The sequence below is a fragment of the Neoarius graeffei genome, chromosome 14, assembly GCF_027579695.1.
Source record: "Neoarius graeffei isolate fNeoGra1 chromosome 14, fNeoGra1.pri, whole genome shotgun sequence".
Taxonomy (NCBI): domain Eukaryota; kingdom Metazoa; phylum Chordata; class Actinopteri; order Siluriformes; family Ariidae; genus Neoarius; species Neoarius graeffei.
The window spans coordinates 43,311,211-43,327,647 of record NC_083582.1 but is presented as its reverse complement, the minus strand read 5'-3'; the positions used below and the strand labels follow the sequence as shown (position 1 = coordinate 43,327,647).

The 16,437-nt window shown below is 40.4% G+C and overlaps 2 protein-coding genes across 7 annotated transcripts in view; one reads left to right on the top strand and one right to left on the bottom strand.

The window, feature by feature from the left end:
• Positions 1–11,971, top strand: part of bhlha15 (basic helix-loop-helix family, member a15) — a 36,583-nt gene extending 24,612 nt beyond the window's left edge. For 2 of the 5 annotated variants that reach the window (XM_060939741.1, XM_060939740.1), the window contains exon 2: positions 10,189–11,971. In XM_060939741.1, the coding sequence (XP_060795724.1) occupies positions 10,189–10,742 (554 nt within the window). In that variant the 3' untranslated portion in view covers positions 10,743–11,971. Of the gene's footprint in view, positions 1–4,397; positions 9,040–10,188 lie in introns of those variants that run through there. The other 3 variants (XM_060939743.1, XM_060939744.1, XM_060939742.1) reach the window with 3 other exon arrangements.
• tecpr1a (tectonin beta-propeller repeat containing 1a) overlaps positions 11,098–16,437 on the bottom strand; it is a 33,796-nt gene continuing 28,456 nt past the window's right edge. The window contains exons 22-25 of one of the 2 annotated variants that reach the window (XM_060939738.1): positions 16,074–16,166; positions 15,821–15,927; positions 12,530–12,649; positions 11,098–12,421 (exon numbers count right to left, since the gene is read on the bottom strand). In XM_060939738.1, coding sequence (XP_060795721.1) covers positions 12,275–12,421; positions 12,530–12,649; positions 15,821–15,927; positions 16,074–16,166 — 467 coding nt within the window. In that variant the 3' untranslated portion in view covers positions 11,098–12,274. The remainder of the gene's footprint in view (positions 12,422–12,529; positions 12,650–15,820; positions 15,928–16,073; positions 16,167–16,437) is intronic. The other variant, XM_060939739.1, reaches the window with a different exon arrangement.

Genomic DNA, 16,437 nt, shown 5'->3' with positions numbered 1-16,437 from the left:
TTGTGGAATAGGACTATTATTATTATCATTATTATTATTATTATTATTGAAAAGACAGACCTGTTAATTGAAAAGCCTTCCAGGTGACCCCCTCATGAAGCTGGTTAAGATAATGCCAATCACGTGCAAAACGTCATCAAGGTAAACAATGGCTACTTTGAAGAATCCTTTTATTTTTTATCACTTTTTTGTTGACCATATAATTCCATATATGTTCCTTCTGTTATTTCCTAGTTTTGATGTCTTCAGTATTATTCTACAATGCACCCCAGTGTCTTAGCCATGTTATCAACAGTTTTTCCTGGTGGCACAATGATAGCTATAGCTTTAACTACATTGACTAGAATGAACAGGTCCTTGATTATGTTTTTTTAAATGATCACATTTATAAACGTGATTGGATGCTTTTAAACAGAAATATAAATAAAATGATCGAGAGCCCGTTCTAGTCATGTAAAGTATCCAGTCATTGGCTAGATGAAAGAAGTGTACCTTTGAGATTTGGATCCAGTACTTTGAAGGTGTAAATAAAAATGTTAGGAGTGAAAAGTAATTTATTTTTTCTTGAAAGTTTAAAAGTACAGGTATTAAAATTCAACAACACTCAAGTAAAGTATAAATAACCTAAAACCATATTGGCATATAGGAACAAAATACAATTCCTCAAGTATTTTCCACCCCTGCGTGTTGTGTGAGTTATAGCTGCTCACAACAAGGCCTGAAGATAAAAGTGTGGAAAACCCAGATATTCTGGACAGTATAAGCAAAATTAATGGACAATACCTTTACTAGTTTAGGAAAGATCCAGAAGTGGACTGAGTTTAGCTGAGTGTCAGCAGCTTTTCCAGTCAAGCTCATTGGTATATTATAATTCTAGTCAGTTGGCATTAATTTGTTTGTTAACTGTTGAGACTGTCACTGTTTAAGGAGGTTATTTGGACCACTCCTTATACTTCACTCTGTGTGTGTGTGTGTGTGTGTGTGTGTGTGTGTGTGTGTGTGTGTGTGTGTTTTTGCAGGGCGTGGGGAGTAAAGGGGTGGAAGTTAAAGACATCTGTCAGGCAAAGAGATGTTAATCCACAGAATAGAAGTGCAGCAGATTAGGTCTTCCCACCCAAAAATCCTCTCTGCTCACGCACTGATACGATGTGTGCGTGTGTTTGTTTGTGTCTGACCAGACAATTCTCCATTCCTCATTTCTCTTTGAACAGGCATCATAAGATCTTCATCTGCCCAGAGATTTTTTTAAAGCATGTATACATGTGTGTCTTTGTGTGTATTGCTTCTCTGACTTCGTCACAGCACCAACTGAGTCATCATTCTGTATGCTGTCTGAGTCACACATTTCAGGGTTGCCTAGTGACCATGGCAGGGGAAAATGTTTCCTTTTGCGTAGTTGCTGATGCTTGGTACCAATATTTATTCAAGATCTGCTCTGAGAGAGCAGGTGAAATTCATAGGTTCTCTGTGACAGGATGAGTGTTCTTCCATGCAGGAAAAAAATAGTGGACTGATTCATTTAGTACTTTTCCAGCTTTCGGTAGTTACTTAATTTGTTCCTTGGTACTTAATGGAAGTAGCATTGACATTGACAGTGCAATCTCTCAGGAAGTCACTGGTCACAGGCGTGCTCATTGGGGATAGATTAGGGATAAAATTAGCTCGTGTTTTAAGTCGTTCAAATTCTGTAAAGCTGCTTTGCGACAATATTGTTAAAAGCGCTATAGAAATAAACTTGACTTGACTAGTAGTTTCATAGTATGTGGAATACTGTCTTTCAGTTCGATACATTCTGGAATCTGAAATTCGTTAAGCCTCTGCCGAGGGTCCCCAAGACAGAATGGATCAGTATTAGGACCTATAGAGCAAAGCCAATACAGTCATGACATTATGTGGCCATTATTTTTTTGCACCAGTGGACACACAGGATATTCTACACATCCAACCCTGTCCTATATATAAAATTAGGTGATTTCACCCATTAGTGTGCACTTGGCCCTTTACTACCCATGCTTAAAAACTTGTGTATGCCACTGGATACAATACTTCAATTAAGTCAACATCTGTATATACAGTACATTATTTACAGCTCAGGGTGAGTTGATCACTTTTCCACTTGATTTCACCATTCTTTTGAGTTTAATCCTATGTACATATACTGCTCAATCAACTCAACTTGCATCACTTAATCTAACCAGTTGTAGTACAATTAATGTTAAGAAAACATAATGCACTTTATCATCACCCAACCGATCACTTAAAAGTAACACTCTGTAGTCATATGAGGCCTCAAGATACAAGAATCTTTGAGATGTCATCTTCCAATGCAAGCTTTACATTTAGAACACAGTAGTACTCTAATAGTGCTAAAGTGCAAAAAAAAAAAATCAGTATTCCATGATAATAATTTCCCACTTATGGTCAAATATACACTGGATATAAAAAGTGTACACACCTTATTAAAATGATAGGCTTTTCTGATGTAAAAAAAAAATGAGACCACTATAAATAATTTCAAAGCTTTTCCCACCTTTAATGTGACCTATAACCTGTATAATTCAATTGAAAAACAAACAAATCTGTTGGGGGAAAACCATTTTTAAAAAACCATACAATAAGCTGGTTGCACAAGTGTGCACACCCTTAAACTAATACTTTGTTGAAGCACCTTTTGATTTAATTACAGCATTCAGTCTTTTTGGGTTGGAGTCTATCAGCCTGCCACATCTAGACTTGGCAATATTTGCCCACTCTTCCTTGCAAAAGCATTCCAAATCTGTCAGATTGCGAGGGCATCTCTTGTGCACAGCCCTCAGCCCTCTTCAGGTCACCCCACAGATTTTCAATTGGATTTAGGTCTGGGCTCTGGCTGGGCCATTCCAAAACTTGAATTTTCTTCTGGTGAAGCCATTCTTTTGTTGATTTTGATGTATGCTTGGGGTCATTGTCATGCTGAAGGATGAAATTCCTCTTCATCTTCATCTTTCTAGCAGACACCTGAAGGTTTTGGGCCAAAATTGACTGGTATTTAGAACTGTTCATAATTCCCTCCACCTTGACTAAAGCCCCTGTTCCAGCTGAAGAAAAACAACCCCTAAACATGATGCTGCCACCACCATGCTTCACCATGGGTATGGTGTTCTTTTGGGTGATGCACAGTGTTGTTTTTGCACCAAACATACCTTTTGGAATTATGGCCAAAAAGTTCAATCCTGGTTTCATCAGACCATAGCACATTTTCCCACATGCTTTTGGGAGAGTTGATGTATTTTTTCCCAAAATTTAGCCGGGCCTGGATGTTTTTCTTTATAAGAAAAGGCTTCTGTCTTGCGACCTGACCTCATAGTCCAGACATATGGAGAATACAGGAGATTGTCGTCACATGTAGTACACAACCAGTACTTGCCAGAAATTCCTGCAGCTCCTTCAGTGTTGCTGTAGGCCTCTTGGCAGCCTCCCTGACCAGTTTTTATCATGTCTTTTCATCAATTTTGGAGGGACGTCCAGTTCTCAGTAATGTCACTGTTGTCCCATATTTTCTCCACTTCTTGATGACTGTCTTCACTGTGCTCCATGGTATATCTAATGCCAAGGGATTTTTTTGTACCCTTCAGCAATGAGATCTCTACGATGCTTTGTAAGCTCTCTGTGAACCCTGGCTTTTGCTGGAGGATGCAACTGAGTAAATGTCTGAACTTTATTTGAGGTTAATCAGAGTCATTTTAATTGATGGCGGGTGTGAATCCAAAAAGACTGAATGCTGTAATTAAATCAAAAGGTGCTTCAACAAAGTATTAGTTTAAGGGTGTGCACACTTGTGCAACCAGCTTATTGTACATTTTTTATGTTTTCCCCCTACAGACTTGTTTGTTTTCAATTTAATTGTACAGGTTATAGGTCACATTAAAGGTGGGAAAAGTTTTGAAATTATTTATCGTGGTCTCATGTTTTTTACATCAGAAAACCCTTTCATTTTAATGGAGTGTGTACACTTTTTATATCCACTGTATGTATGTACTAGTCTTCTATTATACTATATAATATGGACACAAGTGTTTTACTGGGAAATATGCCACGCGTATATTTTTTTCATACAAACTACATCCGTGACACATTTCTCCGTATATCACTCTTGAGGAAATCAATGAATTGTTTTGATAAATTTAGGTACTTTTTGTTTGTGAATGTGTCTATATAATAAAAAGAATGCCACATGTTGGCTTTAAGATATTAAGTTTATCTTCTCGTATTGAAAAAGTCGCATTTTTCATACGAAATACATTGCGGATCTGAGTGACATATTTAAATAATATTATCTGGCGTTGAGTGATATATCAGGCATATTCCATTCAGCTAGCATGATATTGAAAGAGTCAAAGATGAGTTCAATATCATGCTAGCTGAATGGAATATATCTGATATACCATGAAAAAAGCCAGCCAATATTACTATTATTATTATACATAGTCTCTTTACATCAGCATTCTTGAAGGCCAACACTAGCTCACCTGCAAGTTAGTGCTGTTAGCGTGGCAGTGCAGTCACCTTCCAGCCAGTGTAGTGTTCATCAGTGTGGCAGTCACCTACAGCCGGTGTAGTGTTTATCAGCATGGCAGTGAAGTCACCTACAGCCAGTGTAGTGTTCATCAGCGTGGCAGTCACCTACAGCCGGTGTAGTGTTTATCAGCATGGCAGTGAAGTCACCTACAGCCAGTGTAGTGTTCATCAGTGTGGCAGTGAAGTCACCTACAGCCAGTGTAGTGTTCATCAGCGTGGCAGTCACCTACAGCCGGTGTAGTGTTTATCAGCATGGCAGTGAAGTCACCTACAGCCAGTGTAGTGTTCATCAGTGTGGCAGTGAAGTCACCTACAGCCAGTGTAGTGTTCATCAGCGTGGCAGTCACCTACAGCTGGTGTAGTGGTCATCAACGGTGTTAGTGAAGGCCAGCACTAGCTTACCTGCGAGTTAGCACTGTCAGTGCAGCAGTGAAGTCACCTTCCAGCCGCTGTAGTGTTCATCAGTTGGTATGTTTTTTTCTTGTAAATATGCATGAAGAATATACAATGAGGTTTTGGAAGCCTTTCAGGTGTTCAGCACGTCTTTAGTTTTAGTTTTCAGTTTATTTATTTACTGCTTAACTATAGCATAGCTAATCCTAGCAGTAGCACTGGATTAGCCTTGTCTTCTCTCTTTCCCGGCAGACAAAGAAATGGTTCTGCACATGCGCAGCAGAAAAGTTTTGTCATTGGATAGTCACATGAGTGATGTCATATTGCCTTGACAATGTGCAATATTGTAACAATATTGCATGCTCATTCTCCATTGGGTAAAGTGATGTAATACATTTGGATAAGTGATATGATAACAATATTGCATGCTATCGAACCAAATGAATGAAACCCGCTAGAAGGGAATAGAATACATGTTTTTATTCCATCGAAAAAGTGTCCTGAATGTATAATAATTTCCAATATTTCACTCGGATGACATCACTCCCAGTGTTTTTGCACTTGACGCGTGTTGTCAAAATGGTGAACCGGTTCAAAATTTTAATTCTTTTGATTAACTTACGTATTTATTTTGTAGATGTGTCCATATAATATGAAGAACATTACACGGTGGCGCGAAGATATGAAGTTTATTTTCTTGTGTTGAAAATATATATCACTCACTCTCTTCACTCATTCATGATATATACATTCACCACTTGAAGTTAAACTTCATATCTTTGCGTGACGGTGTAATATCCTCGATGTAGTTCACGTTATATCTATACTACACTACGTTTTAGTGCCTTGCCCGGCGCACTAAAGATTTATATAATTTACATACATATATATTTCCATACACCTAGATTTATACGTATAATCATCTCTTCTGAAGTCCCCAACTCTGGTCCCATTGACCTGCCTTATAATCCATATCAGCAGCCTTTTCTTCAGAGACCCATTTAGCCATAGCATATGCACAGGGTTTGCTCTGTCGTATAAAGCTTGAGATAATTATCTACAGCACATAGCCACTGGGCTCCTGAATATTTCAAGTAAGTGTGTGGTAACTGGACAACACATTTGTGTTCAAGGGAAAGAGGGACAGAGAAAGAAAGAGAGACAGATGCTTTAATGATTTTAGCTGGTGCATTTCACGGTCATCCAGATTAGGCCTGCTGACATAACAGGCCATTATTATTTTCCTCTCATTTGGGTAGCTCCTGGCTCATGGAAAAAGTGACTTATCTGCCTCATCCACCTTTTATGATGGCGCATGAGGCAGAATTTAATGTCTTGGTTTCTGGCTGATCTCTTGTCCACTGGGAGCAGGAGAGGCGCAATGATGTCAGAGGCAGTATGACATCAATGAGTGGCCCATGAAGCATCTGTTATCATCAGTGGCCATAACAGTCCAGCAGATGTAAGGGTTTGATAATATATACACGTTATTGTTGCACTCACACTGTATTTTTTTTTAAGTGTTGCTCATTATGATATGTTTTAATTCAAAATTCAGTTGCGAAAACATTTTAACAGTAAAGCATGAAGCACGGTTTAAAAAAAAAAATTGCAATTTTGAAATCAGTGAGCTTGTTGTACTCTTTATCTGCTTGCCTCTCTTGGGTGAAAAGTACAGGTGTAAGGCACACTTGTAGGAAGGACCAGTATTTGGTTAGCTATTTTTAGACTTGTCCTTGAAGCCAGCCAGCTGTGTGCTTTTGCTTGTGACAGAGACGTCTAAAGTTTAATTACGTATTTTTTCCCCTAATTGAGTTATCAGATATTTCCTTAATGCTTTATCCTTGTTCTTAAGACAGAAACAGGTTGTTGTTTTTTTTTTTAACACATCATTTACTTTGCTTGTAACAGACGCTGGAAAGTAACACATGACGATTTGCCAATGAGTAACTTGTTTACCGAAGATCATGAGGAGTACTTCAGACTAACTCCTGCAAACACAGCAGGAGTATCAGAAACTCTCGTGTTCACACCCTTCAGAACTACACAAAATGCAATTATATAACTTCATTAGAGGGACGGAAGAGGCTTGTGGAAGATCTGTGTTGCATGTACCGTACGTCTAAGTCTACTGAATGCATTCATTGCTGATGAATCTATTACTCTTGACCTGCTGCCAGAGCACTGTATCAGTACCAGTGCCACCATGAATAAACCGTGTACTTGCATAAGACGTGTTTCCATAGTCTCAACAGCCAGACTACGCTAGATTAAAAAGAGCAGGCTAAGACCAGGAAGCCTTGGCACCAGTTTGAACGTTCAAACTGTGCACACCAAGGACATCTTTGTGCGTGTGTTTGTGTGTGTGTGTTTTATGAAGGGGGGAGGGGGGTGAACTGGACTGATAGACCCTGAGATCTCAGCAGGTGTGCGCATTACACGTTTACCCCAGAAACATCCTTGAAATGGTCCCTTTGGCACACCTCGTGTTATGTTCTATTAAAATTACGATCTCTTTAATACGCAAAACTCCTCTACTACACAACTGACGGTCTCTATTAAGCAAAACGAGACATTTCTGATGATAATTCTTTTTGTCGCTTTGCTCTCACAAGTCTGATTGTGTATCGAATGACTGGTTAGTGGGTAGATATACAGTATCTGTGCAAGTATATTGTGTAGACTTCACCTTTACTTTCAAGATAATATCAAACAAATGTGTCCAGAGTGTGTTTGATTAGCAGTTAGAGTTATGGTAAGTGTATGAACAGGGTGGCTCCCACACATGTAGTTTTACAGGTTATACAAAGTATATTGACTGTGTGTAAAAGTTTAATTCTGTGGGAAATTGAAATGAAAAAGGACTGGGCAAACTTGCTAAAACTGTGTTTATGTGGTAGATAAATTTAGTAAATGCTGCTAGTGTGAGTTTGCTTAAGGCAGCCACCATGGCATGAGCTGTGTAAATAAAAAGATGGTTAGTGATTTTTTTTTCATTCTTTATAGCTTTAAGAGAGAAGGAAAAAAGGGAGAGAGAAAGAAAGAAAGAAGACAGAGGGAGAGAGAGGTAAAGAAAGAAGGAAAAAGGAGAGAGAAAGAAAGAGGGAGAGAGAAGGAAAAAGGGAGAGAGAGAAAGAGGGAAAGAGAAAAAAGACAGAAAGAAAGAGGGAGGTAAAGAAAGAGAAGGAAAAAAGAGAGAAGGAAAAAGGAGAGAGAGAAGGAAGAGAGAGAAGGAAAAAGGGAAAGAAAGAAAGAAAGAAAGAAAGAAAGAAAGAGGGAGAGGGGGTAAAGAAAAAGAGAGAAGGAAAAAAGAGAGAAAGAAGGAAAAAGGAGAGAGGAAGAGAAAAGAGAAAGAAAAGGAGAGAGAAGGAAAAAGAGAGAAAGAAGGAAAAAGGAGAGAGAGAGGAAGAGAAAAGAGAAAGAAAGAGGGAGAGGTAAAGAAAGAGGTAGAGAAGGAAAAAGGGAGAGAGAAAGAAAGGAGAGCGGTAAAGAAGAAGAAGGAAAAGGGGAGAGAGAAAGAAAAAAGGGAGAGGTAGAGACAGAAGGAAAAAGGGAGAGAGGTAAAGAAAGAAAAAGAAAGAAAAGTAAAAAAGAGAGAAAGAGGTAGAGAAAGAAAAAGGGAGAGAGAAAGAGAGAGAAATCTTCATTTTGCCAAGTACTGTAAAACATTCAAATTTATAACCGTTTCCTCGCGCGCACATACGGGACACCTCCCAAATCTCACAGAAGTCAAACTAGTGTCCCTACTGCGAGACCTGTGTTACCTTGAGTTAGAACACTATTCTAATCACACTATGTAGCTCGGTAGTGTGCTGTTTTGGATGCTTCCCCAATCCCTGCTCTCATTGGTTAAAAGCAGTGCTACGTGGACATCAGGCTGAAACAGGTATCAGCGCCTGTGACCGTTATCGCTGCTTTTTTTTTTTATACATTTCTTTTTTTGGGAAAACGGTCGGCGTGGCTTAAAGCTCTGCTCTCAGAGAAACATTTATCCTAATGAGGCTCTTCTTAATGAGTACTCTTCATTAACTTCGTCTCACTGGCTCTCTTGCAGCAGTTCTGTAACTCTAACTGCAGTTCAGCTTCACGGTAAGACAGCACTTTCTCCCTCAGCATATTATTACTGTTACAAATAAAACTCTTATTGACATTACAGAGCAGGGAGGATGTGTAGATCAGCCTGTAACGCTAAAAACAACCTCCACACATTCTATATACAGGAGAGAGAGAGAGAGAGAGAGAGAGAGAGAGAGAGAGTTCCTGCTGATAGTGAGATGCTCACAGGTTGATGTCAGTGAGGAGAGCTGGAATTCTCCTGGCCTTTAGCAGCCTGAAGGCTTCATTATTAAAGCACACTACATGAGAAATGGCCACGGTGTTGGAAAGTCAGACAGAGAGGCTGATGTGGGTCTTGAATGACAGAATTTTTTTCCCCAGGAGGAATAAACTGAAGCCTAATGGTTAGTTGTCTCAGGCTGTGTGTTGTTGAACTAAGGCAATTCCCTTGAAATGTCAACATGAGCAGAGAAGAGTAAAACCCTGAGCTTTTACAAATTGCACCTGAAGTACTTTTCATTCAAGGTTTACGCAGTCAGAAACAAAGGACCAAACTCTAGGCTGAAAATGATAGTTTTTGTACCATTCATTCTGTGTTTCATTACAAGGAAATGTGTCTAGCTTTATGTTATAATATATTCATGTTACCAGCTGAAACATGTATTCAAAAAGGTATGAAAAACACTAAATCACACCAGTCACAAAGAAAAGTGATCGGCGTACTTGTATCTACTAAACCCAGCAGTGAAAAAGCCAATATTTTACTACGATAAGATTTCTTAACCCACTCTACATTTCAGTTATTTGACCCAACAGTAAACCATAAAGAAGTATTGTTGTTTTTCCCCCCGTCTATTACATCCATACTGCCAGATGTTCATCAATTTAAAATGTTTTGTGCACAGTGAAGCTTTGTGGATATCATACATCCATAATAAATATATAGAATTGAATATTTTTTAAAAATGCAGTATATTCATCAGAATTTGCCCTGAAAAGTCACATGACCAGATACACACGGCAGCTCGCAGACCCTGTGCAGGCCATGAGACACTTTTCAGGTCAATACGAGTTAATACCGTGTGCCACATCTATACTGCTGGAATTACCTGTAAATATATATATTTATTTATTTTCTCTCACTCAGACACGGTTGATCACAGAGTCGTGTGTTTCTTTTAGCTCAGGGCCTGCACGGTGGTGTGGGTGATTTAAGCATGAAGTCTAAAAGAAAGGGCTCAAAGAGGAGTCAGAACTCATGGGCGGAGCAGGAACATGCTGACCTGCAGCTGGACGTCGAGCCTGGCTCCAGCGAACAGGAGGGATCCGAGGCCTCTCTGCCACTGGGGGTGTCATGGCGGGCATCGGGCATCAAGGGCCGTGCCAGAACAAGGATGGGCACACGCCGTCGCCGATGCCAACACAGCAACGCCAAGGAGCGTAACGTGCGCAGGCTGGAGAGCAACGAGAGAGAGCGGCAGAGGATGCACAAACTGAACAACGCTTTTCAGGCCCTGCGGGAGGCCATTCCGCATGTCCGAATGGATAAAAAGCTCTCCAAGATTGAGACTCTGACGCTGGCCAAGAACTACATCAAAGCCTTGACAACAATCATCTTGGGCATGTCCGGTGCCTGCCTGCCCCACGTCGACACTCCACAGCACCTGGAGGACGAGGGCCACAACGATCTGTCCAAGTACCTAGACCACATCCGCAGCTTTAACCACAGCAGCTAACACCATCGCTGGCCACTAGAGCACCCAGACCACTGGAAAAAAAAGTGTTAGTGAGATTGTGCAGTTCACTGTGAGAGACACAGTGCTGCCACTGAGGGACTCGGAGTCTGAAGAGTTGGACTGAGGGGCATACAGAGGAAGCAAAAGTCCAATTTTGGTTTGAATGATTATTTTGAGTTAAATAGTCTTCAATGCTGAACTGTATCCATTCCCATTGTGCCATAATGAGTCAGATATTTACTTCATATCATTGTGTGTGTGTGTGCACGCGCAGACACGCATATAGACACCAAGAGAGAACCATAGTACTTGCCTACAGTGATTAATTACACTAATAGAGAAGAAAACTTTAAAGAACAGTTGAAGTCACATTTATTGAAAGGGCACGTCATTCATGCATTAACACGCCCCAGTGTTTTAAATGTACCCAAACACCATAAGCTTCTTACAGTTCATCATTCCATAAATTACAGGCGTTAAAACTCTGCAAAGCCCATCACGCATTTCATGATGGCATGTAGACAGAAATACGGTGCAAACTGTACAAACCTTTTCTTTTTATTGACATACATTTTACCAACAACATTCAAGTTGTTTTTATTTTTGTGTCTCTGTATATTTAATAATTTTATTTATACTTATCCACCTGTAATGCCCTAAAAGCATGATTTAAGAGCGAACCACATTCCACCTGCCAGCTTAAAAGTCTCATTAAAATGACACAATCATACAGAAAAATAAAGAATGATCCAGGATCTCATTTGTGCTGCCTTCAGAATAATACAGATGGTGTTATGTTATGCACGACCATGAAACATACTCAGAGTTTTTGGATTCCTGAGACAATTCCCCCATCATCATCTAAAGGCGAAGTATTGCACAAGTACTGATGCCACCACTACAATGAGCTTATGGAGAATGGCCAATTTAACGCATGAGGATTTCTTTTCTGTAGCAGCCAGCTGACACTTTCTTCTTCAAGCTTCTCAAGAACAGGATGTTATGCCAGTTTTAAATGTTGAGTGTCAGCAGTCAATGAACTTGGATGATATAACTGATCTCAATCATGTTTTTGTTTTCATGCTGGTAAAATGGCCTTGTCTGTAAATGTGTGTGCTTCGATTGTGATGTCTTCAACTGTCAAGTACATTGTCGGAGTCTACACCAAGCCCTGAACACACTGTATTATTTGCGACTAAAATAAATAAATAAATATAAAACAAAACCAAGCCCAAACACATGTAAACACAGACAAATAAATATATAATTCATACCTACTATACAAAACTACGTAAAAAGTATGCTTAAACATTTTTAGAAATATTCTAACCAGCGTGAAGGCATGGGAGCTCTTCATTTTGGTACGATGAAAGGATCCAATTAGATGCATCAGTTCTGAGGGATAAAGATTAGAACGTCAATCACGTTAACACAGTTCTATGGCTAGAAGGGAAAGCGTGGGCTGCTACACCAGGGCTACAGAATACAGAGAGGGAAGGAGGTGGTTAGGTGGAAGGCAAAGGGTTATATTACTAACATCTCACAGTGTTGCCGTTCATTTCTGGCAGCTGCATCCTATGTGGCGTCACGCGAACGTTCCTGCTGTCGGTCAACGATGGCATGCGGATACGCGGCGCCTCCAAGGCATTGCCTCTCACGCTGATGTGATCCCAACCACCCTGTGTTTCGAGATAGGAAGTTTGTATCAGTCAGGCTCAACATGGATATGGCTAAGCAATTTTCAAACGAAGCACTGTACTACAGGTTACCGCTGAAAACAGACCCACCCCGATGCCGTAGTCCCACGACTGTCCTTTAGGCTCCAGGGGCTGCACACCGAGCCTGCGGCAAACAGTCCCACAGCTCAAACTGTGGCTGCCCTGAACCTTATCAGCAATGATCCACACCTGAACACAGCAACACCGGACTATATGAGTGCTAAAACATGACTTAAAAACGGTCAACTCCTCCAGGACAGATGTTTCTAATGATCAGTATTGTATAGATGTATGTAATTTCGTGAATCTGTAAATGTGGATTCGTTTTCTACACCACAGCTCCGATAGATATTCAGATTCAAAAGATTTATATTATTAATGAAGCGTCTCCAGCTAGCAGTGCTTTGTAACCGTCAGTACATTTGGTGCCACAGGGCAGAGGAGTTTATGATTTCTGGTTCCTCCCCAACATAAGCTGTGGTTTTTCTCTTATTAATTTCAAGAGAGAGGGGAAGAAAGAGACTTGTGAGAGGAACAAGTGTTTATAACTCCTAAAACATACATAACAGGAATGTGTCTCATGGACATTCCATAACATTAAATGCACCTAGAAATTATTTAAAAGCAGTTCATTAATACATTAAAAATTGCAACTGTTGGCAAATTGCTGTGGTACAAGGGCAATAAAGTGCGTCAGGATGTGCAGTTATAACAAAATCTGCTTTGGTGGTAACAGGTGCATCTCTCTCCCCCCCCGTTACCCAAAAATACAAGATGCCTTTTTGCATCTGGAAAACACTTTTCTATTTAAAAAAACACTTCATTCAGGGAACATCTGTCACGTACAATATAATAAAAGTAAACCTTTTAGAAGCCAAACCTGCAGGGTAAGTTAACCAGTTAGCCAATATTAGTATTGAACACAATCTTGGTTGTTATTCAGTACATCTCCAGAGGTTTGAGGACATCTGACCTTCACACACCCATATGTGGGTTTTTCCACCAAACTGGCAGCCACAAAGTAGCACACAATTGCCTAGAATGCCTTTGTATGCTGTAGCATTACAAGTTTCATTCACTGGAACTAAGAAACCCAAACCTGATCCAACATGACCATACCCCTGTGCACAAAACAAGCTCCACGAAGACGGTTTGCCAAGGTTGGAGTGGGAGAACTGGCGTGTCCTGCACAGAGCCCTGACTTCAACCCCAGTGAACACCTTTGGGATGAACTTGAAATCCCAACTGGCTGCATCATCGGACATCAGTCATGCTCTTGTGGCTGAAGGAGCACAAATCCCCACAGCCACACTACAAAAATCTAGTGGAAAGCCTATGTAGAAGAGGAATGGAGGTTATAACAGCAAAGGGGGACTAAATCTGGAAATCAATCAATCACATATGAAATGTGATGGTCAGGTGTCCACAAACGTGTCACAGTTTGACACGAGTAGTGTTGACGTACAGTGTCTAGCTCAGAAACGTAAATGCCACTGATGGCAAACTGTGACAAACCCAAGCTTGTATATTAGCGATTAACTGGTTAGCTATGTGTTACTGTTATCTATGCTATAGCACAGCTGTACAATAGCATCTGAGAACACAGGTGACTCTACTGTTCCAACATGTCAATAATTTCCCCAATCAGGGCTCGACATTAACTGTAGCCCGATTGCCCGGGGCAACCATTCAATAGATTCGGACAACCAGACTCTCATAAATGCTTGCCCGATCGGGCAACTACCCAAATATGTCAACTTGTGTGAAAAACGATGTTTATTCATTCATATTATGATGAAATTCCATCACAATTTGCGATTGTTTGACTCCGAAAGACCGCGGCCATGTTATCATTATGGGATGTTCAACAACTAGCGGAATTCACATTTGCACATCGCGGGCTCGCAATGCAGTTTCCCATCGCTAATAATTATCGCGTAGTGCATATTCAGTGTTCTATTGGTATGTCCTTCACTACATGACTAATTACCGCATTACTCGCACAGGGCGCTAGTGTCAACGCTTGTTGATACAGACAGCGTCTGAGAAGGTTGAATAATAAATAAAAAAAATAAAATAAACATTAAGTCACAAACTTTGGCATTATGTCTGGTTTGGAGAAATTTGGTTTTAAAATAAATAAAGACAAGGAAGAGAAGAAAAAGAAAAAACTCAATCAAGGTCATCAGTGGATTCAAAGAAACTAAGAGGTGAAAAGGCAAAGAACTGTTATTCCCAGCTGGGATTTAGAGTTTCCTGGATTGTAATTGTGGAATTATAGAATTATGAGCACACAAAAGAACAACACAATGCACATTCATGGTGGTTTACACAAAAAGTGGTTAGACACGATATAATTGAACCCAGAAACCAAGGGAACACAAAGAAGGATAAGAAAATCAACAAAATAAGCTTTTAAGAGGCATTAGTAGAGCATGCGAGTGAACATTGTGTTGTAAGCTATGTGTTTGTGGCATATTCAAAGGAAAAAAGTATGTAATATTTGGGCAACCATGTTCTGAGTTCGGGCAACCAGATTTCTACAAATGCCGAATGGGCAACCATGTCTCAAAGTTAACGTAGAGCCCTGCCAATTTTGTTAACTCCAGTTTGGACTCGGGGTCAGAATGATGATCACATATTCAGGGTCAGTGTTAGCCTGGGAAATCCCATGCTGCTTTGCACAATCGTTCCGATCTGAAAAGACAGCATGGAAACTATGGTCTAAAGGCTCGCCTGAGTTAGGGAGCCAATCAGAGAGTGGGGAGGGGTGGAAAGACGGTGACGCGTACTACTCGACAAACGGAAGCTTGTAGTTTATTTGGGACTGTTTACGGATCACATTTAACATGGCGGCAAGCGATACGAACCAAACTTTCGATCAAGCTTTAGACACTGTTCTGAATAGTTTAGAGCGAAAGTTTGTTTTAAAAAAAAAGAACAGCGTTTGGCGTTACAGTCTTTCTTCGCCTCTTCGTCGCTCTAACTATGTCACCAGGTACAACTGCCATGATTGGCCATGGGCTACGTATACGCCAAATGATAGACATTCGCAACGTCCAATAAACGGCCGTTGACCATCGTAAACCACACCTCCCCTACGAGAAATTCAATAGGCGGATTCCAGACCATATTTCACTTGTGATATGGTCTGGTGTTAACCAGACTAGGTCAGTGTGGCTCCTTGGCATTTTACAGGGTAATAACACTGGGTTAGGATTAAAGGAACAACATCTTGTGCATTTTTAGAAAATCTTTGCAATCTAAGCCTTATAAAATATACACTATTCAACATTGATTTCAGTCATTCGAGACGACATGATCAGTGGCACAAACCAGCCAGAATGTAACTCTACATACCTGATCCAACGGCCCCACAGATACTTTGCGCACGTTATTTGAGATGTGCTCCCACGATGAACCCTGAGGGTAACTGGGGGTCACACCATGTCGATACCATAAGTTTCCTGCAGATACAGTCACGCCTCAATATTACACATTTATAAGGCATTGCACAGCATTAACAGCAACAGCACGCTACATAATGTAGCGTACAATATCATGTAATGCGCACATAGGATACATTCTAAGCCACAGCTAATGGTGGGATTACCATTTTCATCCACTGCACAGACTGATGTTCTGCCTACTGACACCTGTTTAAGCTTCTGTGTAGATGGAGAGGGTATATGATACCAGCAGTCTCCTGTAGGCAGCACGAGAGACAGACAGTGAGTGAGAGGGACTGAAGTTGGCGCACAACCTTCTGCTTTCAGCCTATGAGGCCATTATTAAAAAACTTTCTGTTTCCGGTCCACCAGCCGGGTGAGTGCCGTTTGTGCGGTTGAATTTTTTTTTTAACGCCGGTTTTTCGACATTTTTTTCGGGTTCGTAAATCTAAAATCGAACTTGACATTTACACATTCCCAGGGCTTTCCACTAAGGCTCATACTAGCCAGCCATGACAAATAAGTAGC